The sequence below is a fragment of the Convolutriloba macropyga genome, chromosome 1, assembly GCF_964194025.1.
Source record: "Convolutriloba macropyga chromosome 1, txConMacr16.3, whole genome shotgun sequence".
Taxonomy (NCBI): Eukaryota; Metazoa; Xenacoelomorpha; order Acoela; family Convolutidae; genus Convolutriloba; species Convolutriloba macropyga.
The window spans coordinates 49,872,720-49,897,840 of record NC_134468.1 but is presented as its reverse complement, the minus strand read 5'-3'; the positions used below and the strand labels follow the sequence as shown (position 1 = coordinate 49,897,840).

Below are 25,121 nucleotides of genomic sequence, written 5' to 3'. Positions count from 1 at the left end.
TAGAACAAAATCACAGATATAAGCATCTAGGATAACGATATTTGAAGCGAGCCAAATTAATTTTCGGCCTCTGTATTAAATCAACCTGAAACAATTATTTCACGTTCAGTGTGAGCAACCAACTGTGACCAAGTGCTCCCAAGTTTTGATTACTTAATTTGGTGTTTAAAGACTCTGCAGTCATTTACAAGAAGTGTGCTCTTTCTGTTTCGACGATGCAGTACCACGTTAATCACTATTAACGCATATTTTGGAGCCAAAAGCTTGAAATTCGCTTCTGGTGTGAACTATAATTATAAACCGCCATAGGAACAATCAAACAAACGCCTTTCTCATTTGGATCAACTCAAACATTTATACTATAACACACAATGAAATGGTAACTGCCAAATGAAAGAACTTTCATGTTAACCCCATGTCATTATAGACGTCGTTCCCTAACTAACATGGTTTCATTGGGCTAATTGTCACAGATCTACATTATCAAGTCTTGCTGGAGAATTATTTGAAATATTCAATTTGGGCATTAGTCGCCATGTTCAAGGTTTACTTTCAGTTTCAATATTAGCTTAATCAGCAAAGTACAGAAACGTGACTTTAAGCACAGAGTGTAAACATACCACGCAGTGTGACTATTTGACTAGCAATCACAATTGACGTCAGCAGATTGAAATGCTCAACATTAAACTAGCGATAATTTCTAATTTATAATTCATAATCTCAACTTTCATGTGTTTTATGCTTTTGTTTTGATTAATTACTATTCCCTTGTATCTGAACAAACTTTTTTCCACAATTTATGTGTATTTTTTAAATAAAAGGTTTCCGGTGCAATCACAATGTCAAGGTTCCATGTTCAACAGCGGACCTACATTCACAAATGTAAGTAACAAATGCAGAAATGACATAATAGCAACGTAATAATCAATGGTTCGTAAATGTTAATCACATAAAAACCAAATCAATCTTTGAAAGCTACGACGGCCACAAACAAAGAATCCACTAAAAATTAAAAATCCAGGAGAGAAAAAATCACGATCAGGACAATATGATTTAACAAAAAAAAAATAAAATTCTAAGTAAAAAGATGGCTTATATTTGTTAGCAAAAAACTGCAAAAACCAAAAATGAAAATAGGGCAGCAACCATAGAGTTATGTGCCTCATCTTCACCCTGAAAGCATTCCATCACATGGCAAGAAACATAACTGATATTTGAATCTGGCAAATTCAAACCATCAAAGTTTGTATAAACGAATATCACAACTCAGTTTGGGATCACATAGAAGGTTGTAACCCTAATAAAAAAGCTTTAAAAATTAACAAAAGTGGCTAGGTGACGAAATCAGTCGATTCACGGAATCCAGCACAAAAACTGAATAAAAATCAACAGATGAATTGGATGATTTGGAACAAAATCACTGAAAGACAACCAGAGAACTAATTGCTTCAAAGTTGAGAATATCTGAATATAACAGAAAATTAAAAAGGCTGTCTGCTTAACTCAAAAATGCCCAAATTAAAACTTTGTACCATTAAAATAATGGACCGAAAAAACAACGATGCAGAAGCTAGAAGAACCGTAAAGAAAAGAAATTTTTATGAAAGATATTCATGAAACTTTTTATTTACATTACATAACAGCCGTACGAAAGAACTTTTTGACTAATAACTACTTTAAACCCATGCTGCTTGGATTTGCTTTGATAACACGCGAAGGAATCATTCCCGTTTACTTTATATGACTACATCTTCTCAAAAGACAAGAAAGAAATCCAAATTTCCACGAACTAAGATTGCAAAACGAATTTTACCAACAAATTCCAGTTAACCTATTCGCTCCTAATAAATGCCAAAGTTGACATGGAGATAGTCTAAAACGCATAAACTAAAAAATATTCTCAAAAAAAGATATTGAAAATATGAAAGCAAAAGTATAAAAAAAATTGAAACATAACCGACTAACGTCGGGCGAATTGCTCTCAAACACCGGTTGGCTTCGTCAGTAGCTAGCCACGGTTTAGTGAGGCTAGCTTTAGTTTAATTGAAGGGACGTGAAAGCAGCGGGGGGTAATGGGGGTGGGTCAACAGGGGGGGGGGGCAACGGTTGGAGGGGGTCTTTGGAAAGGGGCCCTTACGGCCTGAACGACGTGCAGGGGTAGGGATTGGGAGGGGGGTTGGGTGACGTGGGGTTGTGATGTGGGGAGGGTGGTGGTGGTGGTGGGAGGGCCAACTTCTAAGAAATGCCCTTCACACCATGAGTATAAGTCCCTCTTGTGAATCGCATACTTGGAGACTAGTGAGCTGAAAGGATCTAAGAGAATTTAATGTTCGCTGGACGCTACCTGCTTATCCCGTTTTGAGGACAAAAAGTCAAATGGGTCAGACCAAAAATCAGTCACACGAAAAATTGCATAGAAAAGACCAACAGGACTAATATAATTGCTACAAACTTCGTTTTAGAGCAATTAAAAAAATTCTAATTCTGAAAACTGATAAAAAAAAACAAAAATTAAATTTTAAATTTGCACGAGCAATTTCAGCAAGGTAAAATATTCAAAAACAGAAAGGTGTAGCAATCTACAAAATAAAAAACATGTTGTTTATAATGAAACAATTTTCTCTGTATACATAAATGTATCAAAAAATGTAAAATAAACCTGACGATAATTCTCATTCTTCAAATCTGTTTCCACACCCAATTAACAATGAAAAATCTCTGTGTTGTGATTAGACTAAGAATGCATGTCATGGTTTTATATAGCATCAACATAGATAAGAGAGTGGCATAAACTTCTTGTCTAATCGACAAAAAGGGACATAAGTTATGTAAATGTAGCAACTGATTGATTCAAACATGGTTCAAACATTATTACCACTTGGTTGTTATCATCCTAGAGTTATTCAACCACTCAGCCTCGCCTCTATTTTCAACAACTTCTATGAGGCGATAACAATCGGGTGGTAATGTTCATTATTTGATTGCAATAGAAGATCCAAACATATAATGCTTGCTCCTCAGAATTGGAGTGTTGTCTATCCAATTTCGGATAATAATCATTCGAAGATTTCATAAGACCCTACAGATGAAACATCTGGTTTCAGTAACAGGATAAAAGATCAAACAAAAATCATCTAGATTCTCTTTTCAAGTAAATTCAGTGTGTAACCAAATAGGTTATAAATACCTGTTAAAATTTAAAATAAATCATAAATCTGTCGTAAATTATATAAATCAATTTGATTTAATTCTCTGATGTACTTTTGTGGGATCTTTTCCGATTGTGCTCCCCCTCCCCCAGCTTAGTGGGTACACATTTGCACCACCCAGACGCACGTTCCATATTTTTACATAATGATTTACTATGTAATGGAACGTGTCCCTTTTTTGAAAAATCAATTTCTTTATTTCCTTCTTAAAAATAAAAACTTTTGAAAGCTCCCATTTTACTGTTTAAGGGAATTTTTTCAAGCTGCAGAATAAAAAAAAACTGTTCCGTTTTTCCTCAAAATATTTAACTTTTATTGCTAACCGAATATCTTGTGGCAACATGTCAAAATTTTTACACACTGACGGACAATTGAATTCATGCGAAAGCTCGCCTGTAACATTCTCGACTGCAAAACAACATTTCAATATCAAAGTAAACAACAAAGAACCTAAGTTCCAATGCCTATAGGGAAAAGAGGTGATCGTGTTTTAGTGATGCTAGTAGCTCTAATATTACTACCAACAACAACCAATGCAACCACTTGTATACACCAAGATGACTATGCCAAATGTTCCCCTGCTTCCTTCTCAAGCTTCCCATGCAACCTCATAGTGCACAGAATAGGCGATGTGCCAACGGCTCTCTTCTGCGATAACACCGAGTGCTTCGACATTGTGTCCTCTAAAAATCTCAGCCCGGAGACCAAAAACTGTTTCAGTCTAATTGCAGTCGCTAATTTCAGCCACTGCAGCGGATGTTTTGATCCCAGTGTTGTGCGACCTTTCGAGGACTTTTTGATGTCGGAAACAGCCGACAACAATATTTTGGATCTGAGCCACAATTCGATCGATAGTGAGTTTAAATCAACAAAACGAAACAGAACTTAAAAATTGTTAAAGTTTGCAACAAAAAATATTAGCATTTTTTAAAATTTGTGTACACGCTAGCTCAATCAGAATTTCATGAATGGGAAGACTATACTGTATACAGTCCCATGGTGCTTGTAAGACATAAAGGAATGCACCAATTCTTTACCACCGAAGCAGCATTTTTATTTTGCGTTAATAAAACTTTCACCAAGCAGTGACATTGAAGAAGCCCGGGGCGATGCTGCGGGGGCTCCGATGTGTCTTTTTTCTTCGGTTTGCGTTTATATCGAAAAGTTGTTAATTAAATCTTTTCCAATTTACACCTGCCCTTTTATTCCAATGATTTTTGTGTTTCTGACATAATTTCTTGCAAATTTTCATGATCGTGTCAATAAAATTCAGTGTCCTGGTTAACTTAGCTGATAAATGACTGTTTAAGAACTTTTAAGGCTCGTATGTGGACAACAATGAGCTACTCTATGGCCCGCTTTCGAACCTGGACATTCTGTACTTGAGCCACAATAGACTAACATCCTTCCCAGAGACAACAGAGGCCAGTATCCGGGAGATGTGGCTGGACAACAACAAGATTGAGAGTCTGGAGCTAAGAGTGGGAATCGAACCAATGGATCAAATGGAGTTCCTCACTTTCAGGTTCAATAAGCAGATTTTAGATGCCCAGAAATCTTAGCTGCCTATGTACTTAATGCCCCAATGCCAGGCCGTGTTAGAGCACTGATTTGATGAGCTGATTGAGCCAATTTGACCGTGTTGGGGGTGGGGGGGCAGTGTTGGGGGGGGGATTGAGTAGGAGGGGCGGGGGGGGGACTGAGGGGGTCAAACCTTGGAGATTAAGAAGCGCCTTTACACCATTAAATTTTCTCCAAATTTTGACCAAAATTGTCTCGTCAAAAAGTTTCGGTGATTCGCATACATAAAGACCAGTAAGGCGTAAGGCTCTAAGAGAGCTGCTCAGTCACTTAATACCCTCCGGGCTCCACCTGTTTGTCACATTTTTGAGGACGGAAAGTTAAAGGCATCAGCCGAAAATCGGCCAAGCGAATACTCGCTTAAAAGAGACCTCATGGCTAATATAATTGCTACAAACTTCATTTGAGAGCAATTATAAATAACAGTGTTTGATCAGATCTTTTATTTTGTTCGTCAGAGACAACCCACTGAGCAAGGTCACGTGGAGAAACTTCAACAACTGGCCAGAGACATTTCCCAATCTGCAAGTGTTGGATGTTGGCAAAAACAAAGAAGTATGCCAAATCAAATTGTAAAACAAAACTTGCTTTCCAAGTTTACGCTGCTATTAAAATTTAACGCGACTAAACAAATTTTTCAGAAAGCTCCGCAGAACTTATTGTAGAAATCTGTCGGTGTCCAAGTTAAGAATGTAGGTATTTCCGCGCAATTATGACTTCATCTTTGTGACCCTGGGACTAAAATGGAAGATACTTAATTGTAAAATTGACTTGTTTAGGATGACAGGCCGTTTGCAGACAGTTGGTTCCTCTATCCCATTCTCAGCAGATTCGAACATCTCAGAAAAGTCTACTGGCCACATTCCCAACTCAAATGTGAGTAGAATTGATAACAAATACATAAAAGTATCAAACTCAAATGGCCACCTAAATTTGGGAAACTTCTCATTGTTAATTGGTATAACAAACCTCACATGAAACAGTCCAGAAGAGCACATAATTACCTCCGCACAACTATTAACCAGATTGGACTTTTAATTCGTAAATCTACAAAAAATAAAATTCCAAACAGCATTAAAAAAAGTTGTAACCATAAAGTTCTGAGAGACAAAACTAGAATACGCAAGGCCGTTTTCATAGTTATAAAAATCACTATTTTTAATCGTGGCCAGGTACATGCCCAATGATGGGGGCATTCGGTCGCTACATGCCGTCAGATTTCTCCATAGTGACTGGGGAGCTGAAGCAGTACCCCCATGAGGACACTGACCCTGAAGGATACGGGGTCAATTTGAAACAGTACTCATCCTCAGACAGATACGCTAGATACATTAGCTACTACTTGTGAGTAAACAAACAGTTAATTGCTTCACTTCGTCTATTTATCTCATTAGTTTGACTGAATTATTTAATCATACAAAAATTTGCCTAGTAAGAAGGAGTTGGAACGATTATTACAATGTAACTATTCTTCAATGTCTGTGGTAGTTTTGATATTTGAAGTCATTTACTCAATAATAAAATAATTCCTACAATTACTAACATTTAAGATCAACCGATAGTTGTGAACATCAAAAACCTGTTGACTTTCTTCACTGTCTCAAAGTTTTGGTTGATTCATTAGCTTTTTGCCTGGAATCGTCCTGACGTATTTAAAATTTTGTTCAGATCAAGTGTATATTATATAGAAGGGCGTCAATGATGATAAAAGATTAAAAAAGCTGGATGATCACAATTTAGTTTGAAAATTCAAAATCACATTTAAGCCACCAACAAGCATTGTAAAAACGTACCTCCAACAAGGGAAACAAAACGAGTATACTCAACTCCCAACTATCATCTGTTACAAGTACAAACGATTAAAGTGTGTGAAGAATGAAAACTGCAGCTGAAAGCTATTTCACATGCCAATGTTCTAGGAACGAGACACCTGTGGTATGCTCAGAAGAAAGTGAGGGAGATCTGATTGGACAGAAGTTAGAGAAGTTCTCTTCAGTTGTGAAAAAATACTGTTCCGATATCTCTCTCGAAAAGGAAATCGAAGAGGAAGAAGAGGTTGAAGAAGTGTGAACGAAAACAAAATCATAATTTTTTGCAGTTCAATAGTTGAGTAAAATCCGTTATTGATCAATTGCTGGTACGATATGCTAACAGAAATTAATTTCAGCATTATAAAACTGTTTGAACTATTATTCAATTATATTCTGAGTTGAAGTGATTTTATATATTTTAAATTAATGGTGCAAAATGTCTCGATCAGTGTCGAGAATCCATCGGACTATGAGGTTCAAATTGAGAACTTACCTAAGTTGACAGCCTTTGTCGTAAAAACGGCTGAATAGGCTCTCGAATATTGAAGCAGGACACAAGTTACAATATAGAAAAGTTCATTTTAATAAAATAACTCCGCATCAAACGACTTTTGACGGATAAATTAAGTTGCTTGCATTGCAAACGCAAAAAATGCTCAGCGATTACCAAAAAGGCTAAATATATATACAAACTTAAAATTACCCCCAAAAACTGTTCGGGCAAACACAATTTGTCTGACAAAATGTGTCCAAAAAACATTAAGGGGTTCCTGAGGTTCTAGCTAGTTATATTGGAAAGTGAAGTCATTCGGAATCACAAAATGAAAAATTACCCATTTCCGAATAGATTTAAAAATTGAATTCTTAAACAAATATCTGCGCACTTTGCTTTTAATTTTGGTATTACTGAACCAGCGCCAATTAACGAGCAAAATTGGTTTGAGCAGCTTATAATTCTGAGCAAAAATAAATTAGATCATGCCAAAACTTAGGGAAAAAAAATAAAAAATGAAAAAAAAACTACCCTTTCAAAGACCGTGCGACATAACGAAGCCCTATAAGTTCAGAAGTCATTTTTTGAGTGAGATAAGTCAAGCAATCGACCTAAAAGCAGAAATGACGTCACGCAGACATTTTAACTGCAAAGCAGTAGAAGTCACTAAAGTCATTGAAAAAGTCAGGGTAAGACGAAACAAAAATCTGTTAGACGAAGTACAAAAACATAGCAGGACAAGTTCTGACTAATAATTCAAAGAATTTTCATTGACTAAATAAAGAACTAGACTTAGAAGTGACTCTGAGTGAATTGGGAAAACCAATTCTAAAAAAACTCAGAGAAAAAAATTAAAAAAAAACCGAAAATCAATGTCAAAATGCCGCTAGCGAACAAAAAAAAACCACTAGCCAGAAGTGAAAATTTGGTTCAAACAAAAAAAAACTAGGCCTAGAATGAACAATGAATGGATTGGGAAAACCATTTAGAAAAAAATCCCACCCAAATAATCGAAAAAACAGTAAAAATTAAAGTGAAATCGCCGCATGTGAACAAAAAGCCACTAGCGAGAAGGCGAATTTTTGTTCAAACACCTTTTTCTCACTCCACTTCCTGTTTCGGCGTGACCAAAATCTCAACTCCAATTTGACTTCAAAAATCATGAAAATGTGTGAATAGATCATAAAAAAAAGACAGCGCCTCAATACAATTTAAATTATTTGAATTGTAAAAAATTCGCCTGGAATTGCTGACGCGGCTATTAAAAAAGAAAGTCGGAAGGCAAAAGTAAATTTATGAAAACCGAAAAACTGAATAGAACAAATCCATTGACTTCCAATCATCGGTAAATATTAAAAAAAAGCAAAAAGCAGATAAAATGAGGAAACAACTTGCTGGTAGTGCTATGAAAATAGTTAACTTTGGAAAAATCGTTGACCAATCATAGCGGTCATCGGTTAAATGCATGTGTCAAGACCAGAGCTAGAGCATATGAAAAAACGAGGACAGAAAACTTAGAGCAGTTCGCGAAGGGATGAAAACTGTAGCTTTGAATGCATTTGATATCTTTAAGCTCCAACAGGACAAACGGTAAGACCTGGTCTGATCTTACATCAATCGAGGAATTAACAGCGCCATTATTAACTGTTTAATTTCCCTTTCGAAACCTGAAACTGAATTGGCTCCTGTTATTTGGAAAAGCACGACGAATAATCTTTCTATTCCAACTATAATTTATCATGCGTTTGCTTAGACTTATCACAAGCAAACTCATATCTCTTACAAGTTGTTTTTTTTTGCCTTTTTTCTTTTTGAGGCAACGTAATCAATACAAAGTGAATCATCTCACGCAAATTTTTCTAGGTTCTGGAGGTAATGCGAATATTGGAACAGTAGTCGGAAGAAAAAGGAGCTTATTTATCACTAGATAAAAAGAAAAAGGTTTGAGAATACGAAAATAACAGTACAAGAAAAATAGGAAACAGACCATTCGATATATCAACAAGACGGCTCTTGTGAGACGGTGCGTAGCACAGAATGTTCCAACATAGGTGTCAAGTTTGTCAAAAAATATTTTTTTGTTCAGAGAAGCTTTGCTCAAAAGGTCTTTCGACTATCGTTTTAAAATGCTCAAATTGAAGCAAACTCTCTGGGGCAACTTTGATTGCAACTTTTTAAAATGAAAACTGAAAAAAAATCGCAACCCTCATTTTGATATCATTTTAAACGATACCAAAACACAAGCAACTTCAATTATTTTGCAACATAAAGCATTTCCTCGAAAGGTTGAATTTTCAAGAGCAAACAGTCCAAAAAAAATCATCTTCAACAAACACAGACAGTAATTTGCAAATTTGCAGCAATCGATTTGCACGCTACCTATAACAAACAAATAAGTGACTGACTTTCTAAACTAATTTTTTACTCACTAAAAATATGCCAAACTGATGAAATTGTTACCAACTAGGTAGACTAAAGATCAAGTTGAAAATTTTTCTAAAAATGAATATAACTCAAGAATAAGTTGCTGATTATTTCTAACTCTTTATTTTTAGTAAGAATTCTGCTTGAAGGTATTTTCAACTGATTTGTCCTTTAATCGGAAATTTTTTAGTTTGAATTAAACAACAATTATCTACAATATTTAGTTGATAAGACGTTAAAAAAATATGCAACTAAAGTTTTAATTACATTTTTTGATTTATTTTTATTTTAATTTGATTACTGATGTTTTTATATATCACCTATCGAGCAGGTATATTTAATTTGATATGCCAGTCATAATTTAGTCAACTGGAGAAAGCATGTTTTCAAGTCAACCAAGCGTAAGTTGACGGGACGGTTTCAGTGTTGACAAAGATATTTTATTCGTTTGGTTCTTAACCGGCTGGCTTTTTTCCTGTTCTTCTGTTAACAATTCCCCATACAGGCAAAATTTAACAACTCATACTCGGATGGGACCCTAAATTAACGAGAGCCGTTGCTTTTGGCTGGTATTTTGCAGCAATTCAGAGAAAACTTTGCTACCTCCAGAGAAAACTTTGAGAAATTTTAATTGTTTAAATTATTTGAAATAAAAACACATACAGGCCTCATTGTTTTTCCAATAAATCGAAATGCCAATGGAAACATGACCAATTGAATATAGCAAGCATCAAATTTAATTTAAGTCGAACTGAGGAGGTCGAAAAAGAAAAATATATTTTTTTTCATTTCTTCCTTTAGCTGTTGCCGTTAGTCGTTCCAGTTGTGATGCTTTTGAATGTCATCTAACGCACCCGTTCTGTTATTTTATAACGTGACAACGGAAGATGAGGTCGAGGAGAGGTTAGAATAAACAACATAAATGATTTTCCTATTTTCTTGATTTGGTTTTTAATTGAAGTAAAATTATACTGTTGATCTTTACAAAGTTTTTCAATTTTCACAAAAACTGTAGTCAATGGCGAACCGGAGGTCAGCTGATAGCCCCATTTTTAAAGTCGTCTTAAGCATCGGGAACAATCAACAGAATACAGAAGAAAAAGTTCTCTTGCCAAATTATGTTTTTCTTGTCTCAAATGCCCCCTATTCGTTAAATTTTGTGAAACTTCAATAAAATCAAAGTCCAAAAGACATCTGAAGGAGGTTTTGAGTTTAGCGTAGGTGCCCCCAGAATCTTACAAAATTGGGTTACTTTCTCTAAAACTTTTGATCTTTTTCTTGAAAAAATATAATACGATTCCATACGTTTGCCGTTGCATCAAATTGTCTATGATATAAAAGTCCTGACTTAAAGAACAGCTAATTTTTCTGAGAGGCCAGGGAAAACACCCCAAATAGATAGAAAAAATTTCATCTCCTATTGTCTTTTTTCTAGAAAAAAAGGTTCTGCGTTATTCTTTAACATAAGGATTTTACATATCACATTTGTTCACTTGGATATGGTTTCTATCAGATGGCAGCAAAAATTCTAACTGCAAGGCACTGCACTGTTTGGAAAAATCATTTTGAATATTTCGAACTTATACGAAATTGAATATTTTCTGGCGCTTTTTCTTTCTTTTCCAATTTTTCTAGATCCAATTTTTCTCTTTGTTTTGTTTTCAAGCAAATTTGTATAATCGATTATAATTATAATAACGTAATTCATTGAGAAATTTTCTTTAGCAATTATATGCTTAATTCTCCTTCTTTTTCAATTTTACAACCACCCCCCCCCCCCCCCCCTCCACCCACAAAAAAATTTCTTTTTTTTCCTTTTCCTGTTTTTTTCTCTACAATGCGTAAAGAAAAAATGAAACATTGACAGATGAAAATGAAAAGTCGACCTCGCATATATATATATATATATATATATATATATATATATATATAATCCCTCTTTTTGAAAAAATGTTGGAACAATAAATGTCATTATGTCGTATCATCGGGATATTTAGCAAGAAAATTATTGAGTTATAACCAAATCAGTGGCTGACTGGTGACTGACATTGGCATAGAGCCATAACAGATAAAGCAATGCTTCCGTAGTAACAACCCGAGTGTTTTTTCAGTTCGAAAGATGATATCTGTTTAGAATAGAAAACCTTTACCGTAAGCAGAGGTCCCGGAAGTCATCCTCTTGAAGTGCCAAATGACATCAGGGGAAGACCTATTATCCTTCCAAAGGCCCAAAAAACCTCCCAAAGCTTGATAATTCCTTTGGAAATTTTGAATTAATGGCCCTCGATAATCGTTAAAAAATTCGTACATATGACATGGCAATCTTATTGCTAAGATCCACTTCCAGATATAATTTGTTCTTTATTGGCCCAGAAATCAAATGAAAAGCTCTTCACCAATTTAAACTTGTGTAAAAAGTACGTATGGAGAAGTAGTAGTAGTAGGAAACATATTGTGCAAATATATGTTTCCTCGTCATCAAATGAATTCCGCGCGCATAAACCAATTGAAAGACCAAAAATATGAGCAGCGTTGCAGTTCAGTGCTGGTGCGAGCCCTAATTAACAAAACCCTCACTAAATAACAACAAATGAACAGCGCGAGCAACCAAGACTGGGAATCTGGGAGTGGAACAACTGTACGTAAGAAGCCTGAGAGTTAAGAAGAAGTATTGAGTCGGAACTGCTGATTTCGAAGTAATGACCTTCACAAAAAGTGTCTATTATGTAGCGCTAGAGGTGCACGATCAAAAAGGGAAACCAAAAACCTTTTGATGCTATGCAATCATTGCAGTTCTGCCTGGCAGCTACAACAAAAACAAGAGGGGAATGGTTTGACTTACGAGTTCCCTCCTCTGTTTCTTGATGTCGTCGTTCCTCTCTGTGTCGTAATGAGAGATCTCCAGGACAGGGTTACCCTCCTCCTTTGCACGCAGATTCAGAAACTTCTCTACCTACACAAAACACACCATACATTACACGCATTTAATTGACATTTAGCAGTACACACAGAAAGGTGACATTTTACCCAATGCCAAAAATAGCCAGCGCCATAATAACCAATGCGCCTGGTAGTTTTAACTATAGGGTAAAATAATAGGTATATTTTGGCATTGGGTATTTTGTCTAGACACCATTACACACATCACATTATCACCATCAGTACTAGCCGAGACAGTTATAAGGGTCTAACTGATGAGTCATACATTTCAGTTCAATTACAAGCTAACAAAAAACTTGCCAGTGCGCTGTCATGCTTGAGAAATGAGAATTTCTTTATAAAAACTTTTAATTACATACTTGCTATGTTAATAAAAATTTGTTGTTCAATTGAGGCCAAATATGAGAAATCACTGTGTTTAATTGACGATCCTCGCGCAATACATGCCATATTCTATTCCAGTCTGCCAAATTAGTGCCCTGGACCAATAAACAGACTCATTTTTTCTCGCGGGCATCACGAGAGCAGGTGTTGCATTCAATGTGCTTGGTGATTGCAATGAAACTGGCGCAATGCAACCAATTTACTGAATTGGCTATGAGTGTTGTTTTCACAATTATTGTCTTAAAAGTAATGCAAACAACAATTGGTTTTGTCAAGGATGCATTGACTTTTGCTTAATTTTGGAAAAAAAAAGCCCGCAAAAAATCGACACAACAATCATCTAAAAACCTGACGGAAGTAATTGACTTCTTGAAAACTCTTTTCATTGCAACAAAAACAAGCGGAACAAAAGGAATTAATTATGATCTTATTTTAATAGTAAGAAATCGTAATCGTCCTAAAGACATTCCCCCTCCTAACATACGTGATTCAAAGGATTTTAAAAATGAGAGATTCCTTACATCGAAAGATAGTTACAATGACGTTTTCTATGCTTTATGATGATTTAACTGTCCTCATTGATCCAATATTTTTCTAAAATTGGGAAATATATATCAGAACCTTCAAAAAGGTTTTAGTAGAGTTCAAAAAAGTTAAACAGTTTATTATAAATAAATTCTTTCCGTACAGATTTTAACACCACGCAATAGTAATGTGTATATGGTGACGTCCACATCATGGAGCCGAGCCATATACCCTTATCTGAAAATTACTATATTTTGCTTTATTTTTTTAACTATATTTCCATTTTTTCTACTTAAATAAAAATATATCAATTTTTGACTAAATTTACTAATTTGCTATTACTTTATAAAAAATTAATCATAAAACCTGAATTTACCATTATTATCTCTAATACCTTTATCATCAAATGGATCTATGGCTATCTTATACTGTTCCTTAGTTTCTAAATGGTGTTTATTGCTATCAATGGTATAATTGGTTACATACTTAGTTTTACCTTCATATATAGCATTAGTATAATCTTCAATTGTAATCTGTTTTTTAATAGTAATTTTTGTTATTCATTTTAACTTCTTTTCTTCTTCTACTTTAACTGTATTAAAACAATATGCTTTAGCTTTAAGGAAACATGCTTCTATAATAGTACCATTAGGTAATTCATCCTTCATCTTACTTAACTCATTATTATGTAAAATATCCTTTATCTTATCCATTTCCTTTTCTATAGTACTATCTAATGGAATATTTATGTTTACAAATATACTATCTGTATCTGTGTAATGATAACTACAATCTAATTCTTTTTCAAAGTAATCATATATGGCTTTATACATATTTAGCTTATCTTTTTCTAATATAACAAAACCTATATAATTAAACTTATCTAATTTTACATTACCTCGAGTTTTATGTACAGCTACTAATTCATTATCAAATTCCACAGCATATTTAAAACCAATATTTTCTACTAATTTAATATATCTATCTACATCATAAACTAACTCTACATCTTGTCTATTATATACATTCTCTATTGTTTTTCCATAGAAGGCATTATTCATCAGTTTAAAGAATACATCTCCAAATTTATCACCTTTAGCTTTAGCTTCTTTTCTTTTGTGTATATTAAACTCAATATAGGGCTTTAACCACTCTCTCTTACTACATTTTAACTTTTGCTTAATATTAATATCTTCTAATTTCAAACCATGATCTAAATACCAATCTAACATCTCTCCATCTATTACATAATCTACCTTATCTGTTAATTTTAGCATTAACTTCTCATTAGGTTTATATCCTTTCTTTTTATTTACATTTTGGATAATCTTTAAATTGATCTACACATGCTTTTGTTTTCTCAGGGAAGAATGGATACTTATTTGTTCTCTGTTTCAACTCATCACTGTACTTAACAACAATGGTGTAGATAAAACCTGTGTTAGAGCTAGATCTCATGTAGCCCAATTCATCTGCGAACGAGCTCTGCTCGTGGTAAGCCAAGCCAGTTCCTGGATCAAATACTTTGATCTCGCCAATAGGTAAAGCTTGAACCATAGCAGAAGCATACAATGAGTTGAAGTCTAAATACTTTAAATAATTCTCTTTCCCAGCATACTCAGGATCTATCTGTTTATTCATACATTTTACATGACAATCACCTAATACTCAAGCTAACCCACCTCTAATACCATGTTGTATTGTATCATAAATATTAACTGTATTTTCTTTAGAATACTTAAGTCTAACATTAGTATATTTCAACCCACACAACCAAGTTAACCCAGGAGTAGAATATGTGTAACATGGATCTATTTCATAGCATTCTAAAAACATTGGTCTAAATTTCTCAAATACATCAACTGATAACAATACATCTGTTTTAAGATACAACATCATATAATCCTTTATTGTCTCACATTTAGTATCTTTCCAACAATCAATTGCTTGCTTATATTCTTTATCTGTAATACCACTTTGATTCAACTTAGAATAGAATGCTTCCTTAGGTGGTAATGTTGTTTCATGTAGTTTATCTATACTATCAAACCATTCATATGGGAATATACCTTTACGTCTTTCTAAGCCACATTTATTTAATGTTATACATTCTTCATTACTCAATGTCTTACTTATAGCATCTAAGCTTTAGCATAACCCATATCAATACTAATATAATTCTCATCAGTTTTAGTTAATACTTTAAGTCTAATGGGACTCTGTCCATGGTGTTTCTCACCCATCTTCTTTGCTAGTTTAGTTATAAATAGGTGATTATCATAATTAGAATAATTAAATGCATATATTGGTACGAATGTATTGGCATTGCCACCACTTCGCGGATTCTTAGATTGGAGGTTCCATTTATTGTGAGCATATCCTCTAAATTTACCATTTAGGTGATCATGATCACAAACGATGTCTTCACCCAAGTTCTCATTACAATAATAACATCTACTATATAACGGAGTAATATTCTCTTCTTTCAAGGGAATATTTATACAAAATATGTCTTTAAATAATTTATTATAATGATCTACTCTATCCACAAACCAATCAACTACTTTATCACCACAGTTACATTCATACTTATCTTCTAATATATCAGGATAGTCACTTTTTATATATAAACCACAAGCAATAGGTAAGTGTCTACCATCTTTTATCATGCATTCAAAATCATAATACATAGCAAATGGTACTCTGTTTTTATAATGGAACCTATCAAACTTTAGGTAATCATCTTTATGGAATGTTCTTCTACCTATATGTTTCTGTGTATTACATAAATCCAAATGTTTATTTAATGCATCTTCTGTTCAAAATGATACACAACATTTTAGACATGGATAACATTTATTATGATTAGATGATGTTCTTAATAGGAATGATACATCTTTACATAGGAAGTAATGATTATCCCAGTATAATATGTTACATCCTTTAGGATCATTATGATTAATTAATACAGGATTAATAGTTTTATTTTTATTTAGATTAAACACATTAAATAATATTTTATCTTTATTTAGTTCTTGTATTTTCTTTAAGTGATAATAATCATATGGAGGTATAACCGCATATGGTAATTTCATCTCATTAATATATTCAGGTTTCTTATATTTACTAACTCTATTTGGATCACGTGATGCAGGATGTAGATAAGCAATTAGACACCATAGCAAACACTTATTATCAGTATTATGTATATTAAGTATATATCTAGACGTGAATGGCAACTCAGTATCACATCCACCACTTGGATAAAACCTGTGAATATACATTGTCTTTTTAACAAATCGTTGCATGCTCCATCCAGATTGATTCATCTCTTGCTCCTGCATTCTAGACTCAAGTTCCCCATTCAATAAATCCAATTCATTTGCACCATTATATTGTCTGGTCATTAACCTAAATGTAAATTCATTTTCTTCTAACTTATCATCTGTAGATTTTGTATACTTAACTACATCAAAGGTATTAAACTTAATATGGGGATGTATGTTATGCAATGACTCCAATATAATCAAGAATTTAGGGTCTTCATAACTACTACTTGTTATAAGCAATTGATTATACTTCATGTTAAGATCCAAGCCTAAGTTTTTTCTGATTATTATTTTCTTTATGTTCTTCTGATTCATTGTGTTCATTTTTATTGTTACATCTAGTATTACATATATTGCAATATCCTTCAGATATATTTTTATTATTATCCTTATCCTTATCCTTATCAGTTAAAACGCTCAACGAAGTTGTTTTGTAAATTTGCAGATCCTTTCCCTCTACATTATCCAGATGCATCTTTGTTTTCAAATGTTGATCAACACTATATTGACTTAGAGAAGTCTTACATGTTACACAATCAAATCTACTTCCATTCTTTATTATTTCCCCATTAACTAGTCTTACATTGTTCCTATGTTTTAATGTTGTCACATGATTATTATAAGCGGTATTATTATCTAGATATATCTCACAACTATCACAAAACTTTATTCCTTCTTCAGGATACTGCTCATCTAACTTTTGTTCTATATCGTTATTAGTAACTTTTATTCCCTCATCCTTAGCTTCCTCAATAAATTTATTTCTATTATATAGTCGTGCATTCTTTTTATGTTTAAGTGATTGAATATGTCTGTTATAATTCTTTAGAGTTAATTCTTCATTACATTCTTCACACTTAAACTTGTTTGTTTTAGGCTTTTGGATATAGACAAAATAATCAGATGAATCTGAGTCTAAATCTGAGTCCTTATCCTTATCAGAATCTACATCTTTATCCTTATCAGAACCTAAATCCTTATCCTTATCAGAACCTAAATCCTTATCCTTATCAGAACCTAAATCCTTATCAAAATTTGGATAATATTTTACTCCAACCTTTCGCAATGACTCACGCATATCTTCTTCTCGTTGTTTTAATTTAGTAACCTGTTTATCATGCGACTCTTTTATTACTTCATTTATTTGATTAAACCTTCTGATTGATTCTAAAGATTTTTCTAATTCTACCTTTTCTCTTTCCTTATCTACCTGTTTGATTTCTTCCCTTGGTTTGTTTTTATTTTTTAACATTTGGACTGCCATACTAGTAGAACTGGATGGAGCTTGTCCATGAGAGTGAGCTTGCGCACTTTGAGATTGGACTTGACCTCTTCCAGTTAGAATGTTCCCGTTGTTTTCCTGCACATTCATTTTTATATGCCAAATTTTGAAATAATAGTATTTATATACCTTTTCAATACTATAAAAATGATTAGTACCAAATGTGATAAATGTAAAAATAAAGCTTGGTGTTGGAGTTGTGATGAATGCCAAAGTAAACCTTTATCATGTTTTGTATGTGATGACTTATAACATATAGAGAAAGACATAATCATATGAGTAAGCATTATAATGATCCAGATCAATATCTAACATGTCATAAGTGTAAAGTAAATAAACATATCTCTCACTATAGATTCAAAAATTACACTTGTAGAATATGCCTATATCTCAATAGATATAGATTTGGTCACACTAAAGAACATGCAAAGAAATATAATATCAGCGAAGCTGGTTCCCAGATCGGCGAAGCTGGTTCCCAGATCAAAGTTTAGTCCTGTTAAAATGTTACTTGCGTTCCCGTTATTTATTATGATTATACTTATTATTATAATTGCTTATTGGAATTATGATAAATATTCTGATTTAAGGAAGAGATTCATAGGATATAGGAATGTTGTACCAGAACCATTTGAAATTAAAAAACATAACTTTATTATTTATGGTCCATCTAATTCTGGTAAAACAACTTTTATAAAAGATTATTGTGGTTTGTATGAGACTTAATGTATTCTGTATTGATGGCAGTGAGTGGAAGGGATATAATGTATATGGCATTGATTAGTTAAAATTATTAGATAATTTAGATAGTTTTGCTAATAGTCTTATTATATTTGATGATATGGGAGAAAACATTAGATTACCAGCTATAGACTCATTGTATTCTAAAGTTAGACATCACAATATTAATATAATATGTGTAGGTCACACTGTAACAGATTTAAATACAAAAGCAAGAGATAACACCCCAGCTATATATATTACTTTGAATAGTTCACAACAATTCTTTGAAAGAGTACAAGATAAGTTTTAAATTGATTCTAATCTATATAGATTTAAACATTATAACTATGGTGTAATAAATTATAATACTATTAGTGACTATTATATTGTATTAGATAAAAATAAAAATGTTGTATATGATTCTAGAATAGGTGATCTTGATTTTGAGAAGTATATTGATTATACAGAGTTTAAGGAAAAGGAATATAATATACTAAGTAATTATTTGACAGATAGAATGATAGAACCATCACATATTAAACCAAAGGAGTTAATGTTCTATTTTGAAGAATATTTAGAATTTAAGGGAATTCATAAATCAATTAATTTATATAAAACATATACACATATAAAAAGCGTACTTAGTGAGATACATAGTGGCTATTATGCTATAGCTGGCATAGTTACTATGGTAGGATTTGGTTATTCTTACTTTCAAAAACATGGTAATAATAATGATAATAATTTTAATGGTATAGATATAATGAATATAGATAAAGCAAAAATTAAATTAAAAAATGGTAAGAATATGACAATAGGTTATGGTTTGATTGATAAAAGCAATTATGATCTCAATCATCCATTTAATATAGTATGTATGTTAGCTAGTTGTCTTGTAAGTATTTATGCAACTCATAATCATATTAATTCTAATTCTAAAAATGGAGATAGTATGTAGAGAATTTAAAAATGAAATTGATACTAGTAGTGGTTATCCAGAACACGAACTAATGGATCATTATAAAATTTTTCATAAAAATTTAATGGTAAGATGCACGAAATGCATGCAAAGAATATATAGCGGTTATCATTTTAAGGATAGATGTATAGATAAACGTACAGGTCTTATATCATCAATACATAGCTATATTAACTATACTAATATTATTAATAGTAATGATAATATTGATAATAATAAAGATGATAAAGATGAATTAAATAAGGTTTTAAATGAACTGAAAGATAATATTAAAGAAGATTTAAAAGAATATAATAGGATTAATTTAAAACAAGAGATCATTAATGAATTAAAGCTAGAAATTAAAAATGAAATAAAAAAAGAAGTTAAAAAAGTGAAATAGAAGGAGGTGCTATAAACAATTTAAAGACTGATGTTAATATTAAGAATCCATCCAAGGAAATTAAATCAACTAGGACTTGTTGTTTTTGCAAAATTGTAAAGAAAAGATTGTTTTTATAAGACTGGAGGTTTGTGTAAAGAGTGTTCCTCCGAAAAGGTTTCATGTCCATTGTGTAACATTTTTCTAAATAGGTCTTCCCTTAGAAAACATATGAAGAGACCACCTATAAAATAGAAAGATAACTCTTAATAAAAAATTAATTAAAGCCATATATTTATGAGATAATTTTCTCATTATACCTTTTACTTTGTTAATTACAAATTACACAGAATAACACAGAATAACAAGGATAACTATAATTATGGATTAAATTACTAAGATTCTAATTTATTCCATAATTCCAGTTATCCTTGTTATCCTTGTTATTCTGTGTAATTTGTAATTAACAAAGTAAAAGGTATAATGAGAGAATTATCTCATAAATATATGGCTTTAAATAATTTTTTATTAGGAATTATCTTTCTATTTTATATGTGGTCTCTTCATATGTTTTCTAAGGGAAGACCTATTTAGAAAAATGTTACACAATGGACATGAAACCTTTTCGGAGGAACACTCTTTACACAAACCTCCAGTCTTATAAAAACAATCTTTATTCTTTACAATTTTGCAAAAACAACAAGTCCTAGTTGATTTAATTTCATTGGATGGATTCTTAATATTAACATCAGTCTTTAAATTATTTATAGCACCTCCTTCTATTTCATTTTTATCTTCTTTTTTTATTTCATTTTTAATCTCTAGTTTTAATTCATTAAGGATCTCTTGTTTTAAATTGATCCTAATATATTCTTTTAAATCTTCTTTAATATTATCTTTCAGTTCATTTAAAAACTTATTTAAATCATCTTTATCATCTTTATTATTATCAAAATTATCATTACTATTAATAATATTAGTATAGTTAATATAGCTATGTATTGATGATATAAGACCTGTACGTTTATCTATACATCTATCCTTAAAATGATAACCGCTATATATTCTTTGCATGCATTTCGTGCATCTTACCATTAAATTTTTATGAAAAATATTATAATGATCCATTAGTTCGTGTTCTGGATAACCACTACTAGTATCAATTTCATTATTACATTCTCTACATACTATCTCCATTTTTAGAATTAGAATTAATATGATTATGAGTTGCATAAATACTTACAAGACAACTACCTAACAAACATACTATATTAAATGGATGATTGAGATCATAATTGCTTTTATCAATCAAACCATAACCTATTGTCATATTCTTACCATTTTTTAATTTAATTTTTGCTTTATCTATATTCATTATATCTATACAATTAAAATTATTATCATTATTATTACCATGTTTTTGAAAGTAAGAATAACCAAATCCAACCACGGTAACTATGCCAGCTATAGCATAATAGCCACTATGTATCTCACTAAATACGCTTTTTACATTTGTATATATATTATATAAATTAATTGATTTATGTATTCCCTTAAATTCTAAATATTCTTCAAAATAGAATATTAACTCCTTTGGTTTAATATGTGATGGTTCTATCATTCTGTCAAATAATTACTTAGTATATTATATTCCTTTTCCTTAAACTCTGTATAATCAACATACTTCTCAATATCAAGATCACCTATTCTAGAATCATATACAACATTTATATCTTTATCAAATACAATATAATAGTATCATAATTTATTACACCATAGTTATAAGGTTTAAATCTATATAGATTAGAATCAATTTCAAACTTCTCTTGTACTCTTTCAAAGAATTGTTGTGAATTATTTAAAATAATATATATAGCTGGGGTGTTATCTCTTGCTTTTGTATTTAAATCTGTTACAGTGTGACCTACACATATTATATTAATATTGTGATGTCTACCTTTAGAATACAATGAGTCTATAGGTGGTAATCTAATGTTTTCTCCCATATCATCAAATATAATAATACTATTAGCAAAACTATCTAAATTATCTAATAATTTTAAATCATCAATGCCATATACATTATATCCCTTCCATCAATACAGAATACAATAACAGTCTCATACAAACCACAATAATCTTTTATAAAAGTTGTTTTACCAGAATTAGATGGACCATAAATAATAAAGTTATGCTTTTTAATTTCAAATGATTCTGGTACAACATTCCTATACCCTTTGAATCTCTTCCTTAAATCAGAATATTTATCATAATTCCAATAAGCAATTATAATAATAAGTATAATCATAATAAATAACGGGAACGCAAGTAACATTTTAACAGGACTAAACTTTGATCTGGGAACCAGCTTCGCTGATATTATATTTCTTTGCATGTTCTTTAAATCTTTCTTTAGTGTGACGAAATCTATATCTATTGAGATATAGGCACATTCTACAAGTGTAATGTTTGAATCTATAGTGAGAGATATGTTTATTTACTTTACACTTATGACATGTTAGATATTGATCTGGATCATTATAATGCTTACTCATATGATTATGTCTTTCTCTATATGTTATAATTTCATCGCATACAAAACATGATAAAGGTTTACTTTGGCATTCATCACAACTCCAACACCAAGCTTTATTTTTTACATTTATCACATTTGGTACTAATCATTTTTATAGTATTGAAAAGGTATATAAATAATATTATTTCAAAATTTGGCATATAAAAATGAATGTGCAGGAAAACAACGGGAACATTCTAACTGGAAGAGGTCAAGTCCAATCTCAAAGTGAGCAAGCTCAATCTCATGGACAAGCCCCATCTAGTTCTACTAGTATGGCAGTCCAAATGTTAAAAAATAAAAACAAACCAAGGGAAGAAATAAAACCAGTAGATAAGGAAAGACAAAAGGTAGAATTAGAAAAATCTTTAGAATCAATCAGAAGGTTTAATCAAATAAATGAAGTAATAAAAGAGTCGCATGATAAACAGGTTACTAAATTAAAACAACGAGAAGAAGATATGCGTGAGTCATTGCGAAAGGTTGGAGTAAAATATTATCCAAATTTTGATAAGGATTTAGGTTCTGATAAGGATAAGGATTTAGGTTCTGATAAGGATAAGGATTTAGGTTCTGATAAGGATAAAGATGTAGATTCTGATAAGGATAAGGACTCAGATTTAGACTCAGATTCATCTGATTATTTTGTCTATATCCAAAAGCCTAAAACAAACAAGTTTAAGTGTGAAGAATGTAATGAAGAATTAACTCTAAAGAATTATAACAGACATATTCAATCACTTAAACATAAAAAGAATGCACGACTATATAATAGAAATAAATTTATTGAGGAAGCTAAGGATGAGGGAATAAAAGTTACTAATAACGATATAGAACAAAAGTTAGATGAGCAGTATCCTGAAGAAGGAATAAAGTTTTGTGATAGTTGTGAGATATATCTAGATAATAATACCGCTTATAATAATCATGTGACAACATTAAAACATAGGAACAATGTAAGACTAGTTAATGGGGAAATAATAAAGAATGGAAGTAGATTTGATTGTGTAACATGTAAGACTTCTCTAAGTCAATATAGTGTTGATCAACATTTGAAAACAAAGATGCATCTGGATAATGTAGAGGGAAAGGATCTGCGAATTTGCAAAACAACTTCGTAACTCCAAACTAATAATCAGAAAAAACTTGTTGATAAGAAGTGGCGAGATAAAGTTAATGAATTAGGCTTGGACCATAACATGAAGTATAATCAATTGCTTATAATAAGTAGTAGTTATGAAGATCCTAAATTCTTGAATATATTGGAGTCATTGCATAGCATTTATCCCCATATTAAGTTTAATACCTTTGATGTACTTAAGTATACAAAACCTACAGATGATCAGTTAGAAGAAAATGAATTTACATTTAGGTTAATGACCAGACAATATAATGGTGCACATGAATTGGATTTATTGAATGGGGAACTTGAGTCTAGAATGCAGGAGCAAGAGAAGAATCAATCTGGATAGAGCATGCAACGGTTTGTTAAAAGGACAATGTATATTCACAGGTTTTATCCAAGTGGTGGATGTGATACTGAGTTACCAGTCACGTCTAGATATATACTTAATATAAATAATACTGATAATAAGTGTTTGCTATGGTGTCTAATTGCTTATCTACCTCCTGCATCACGTGATCCAAATAGAGTTAGTAAATATAATAAACCTGAATATATTAAAAGATAAAATTACCAAATGGGGTTATACCTCCATATGATTATTACCACTTAAAGAAAATACAAGAACTATGTAAAGATAAAATATTATTTAATGTGTTTAATCTAAATAAAAATAAAACTATTAATCCTGTATTAATTAATCATAATGATCCTAAATGATGTAACATATTATACTGGGATAATCATTACTTCCTATGTAAAGATGCATCATTCCTATTAAGAACATCATCTAATCATAATAAATGTTATCCATGTCTAAAATGTTGTGTATCATTTAGAACAGAAGATGCATTAAATAAACATTTGGATTTATGTAATACACAGAAACATATAGGAAGAAAAACATTCCATAAAGATGATTACCTAAAGTTTGATAGGTACCATTATAAAAACAGAGTACCATTTGCTATGTAATATGATTTTGAATGCATGATAAAAGATGGTAAACACTTACCTATTGCTTGTGGTTTAAGTATAAAAAGTGACTATCCTGATATATTAGAAGATAAGTATGAATGTAACCGTGGTGATAAAGTAGTTGATTGGTTTGTGGATAGAGTAGATCATTATAATAAATTATTTAAAGATATATTTTGTATAAAAATCGCATTGAAAGAAGAGACTATTACTCCATTATATAGTAGATGTTATTATTGTAATGAGAACTTGGGTGAAGACATCGTTAGAGATCATGATCATCTAAATGGTAAATTTAGAGGATATGCTCACAATAAATGTAACTTCCAAGCTAAGAATCCGCGAAGTGGTGGCAATGCCAATACATTCGTACCAATATATGCATTTAATTCTTCTAATTATGA

General features: G+C 31.8%; 2 protein-coding genes across 2 annotated transcripts in view; one reads left to right on the top strand and one right to left on the bottom strand.

Annotated features, from left to right (window-relative positions):
- Positions 1-25,121, bottom strand: part of LOC142340036 (dynein regulatory complex subunit 7-like) — a 282,610-nt gene that overhangs the window by 57,426 nt on the left and 200,063 nt on the right. The window contains exon 17 of the mRNA XM_075390439.1: positions 12,361-12,471. Within this exon, the coding sequence (XP_075246554.1) occupies positions 12,361-12,471 (111 nt within the window). The remainder of the gene's footprint in view (positions 1-12,360; positions 12,472-25,121) is intronic.
- Positions 308-7,041, top strand: LOC142339992 (uncharacterized). Its single transcript, XM_075390381.1, has 7 exons — positions 308-882; positions 3,704-4,063; positions 4,530-4,734; positions 5,249-5,345; positions 5,570-5,666; positions 5,963-6,134; positions 6,710-7,041. Exons 1-7 carry the CDS (start codon positions 840-842, stop codon positions 6,858-6,860), a joined length of 1,125 nt encoding a protein of 374 aa, XP_075246496.1. The 5' UTR covers positions 308-839; the 3' UTR covers positions 6,861-7,041.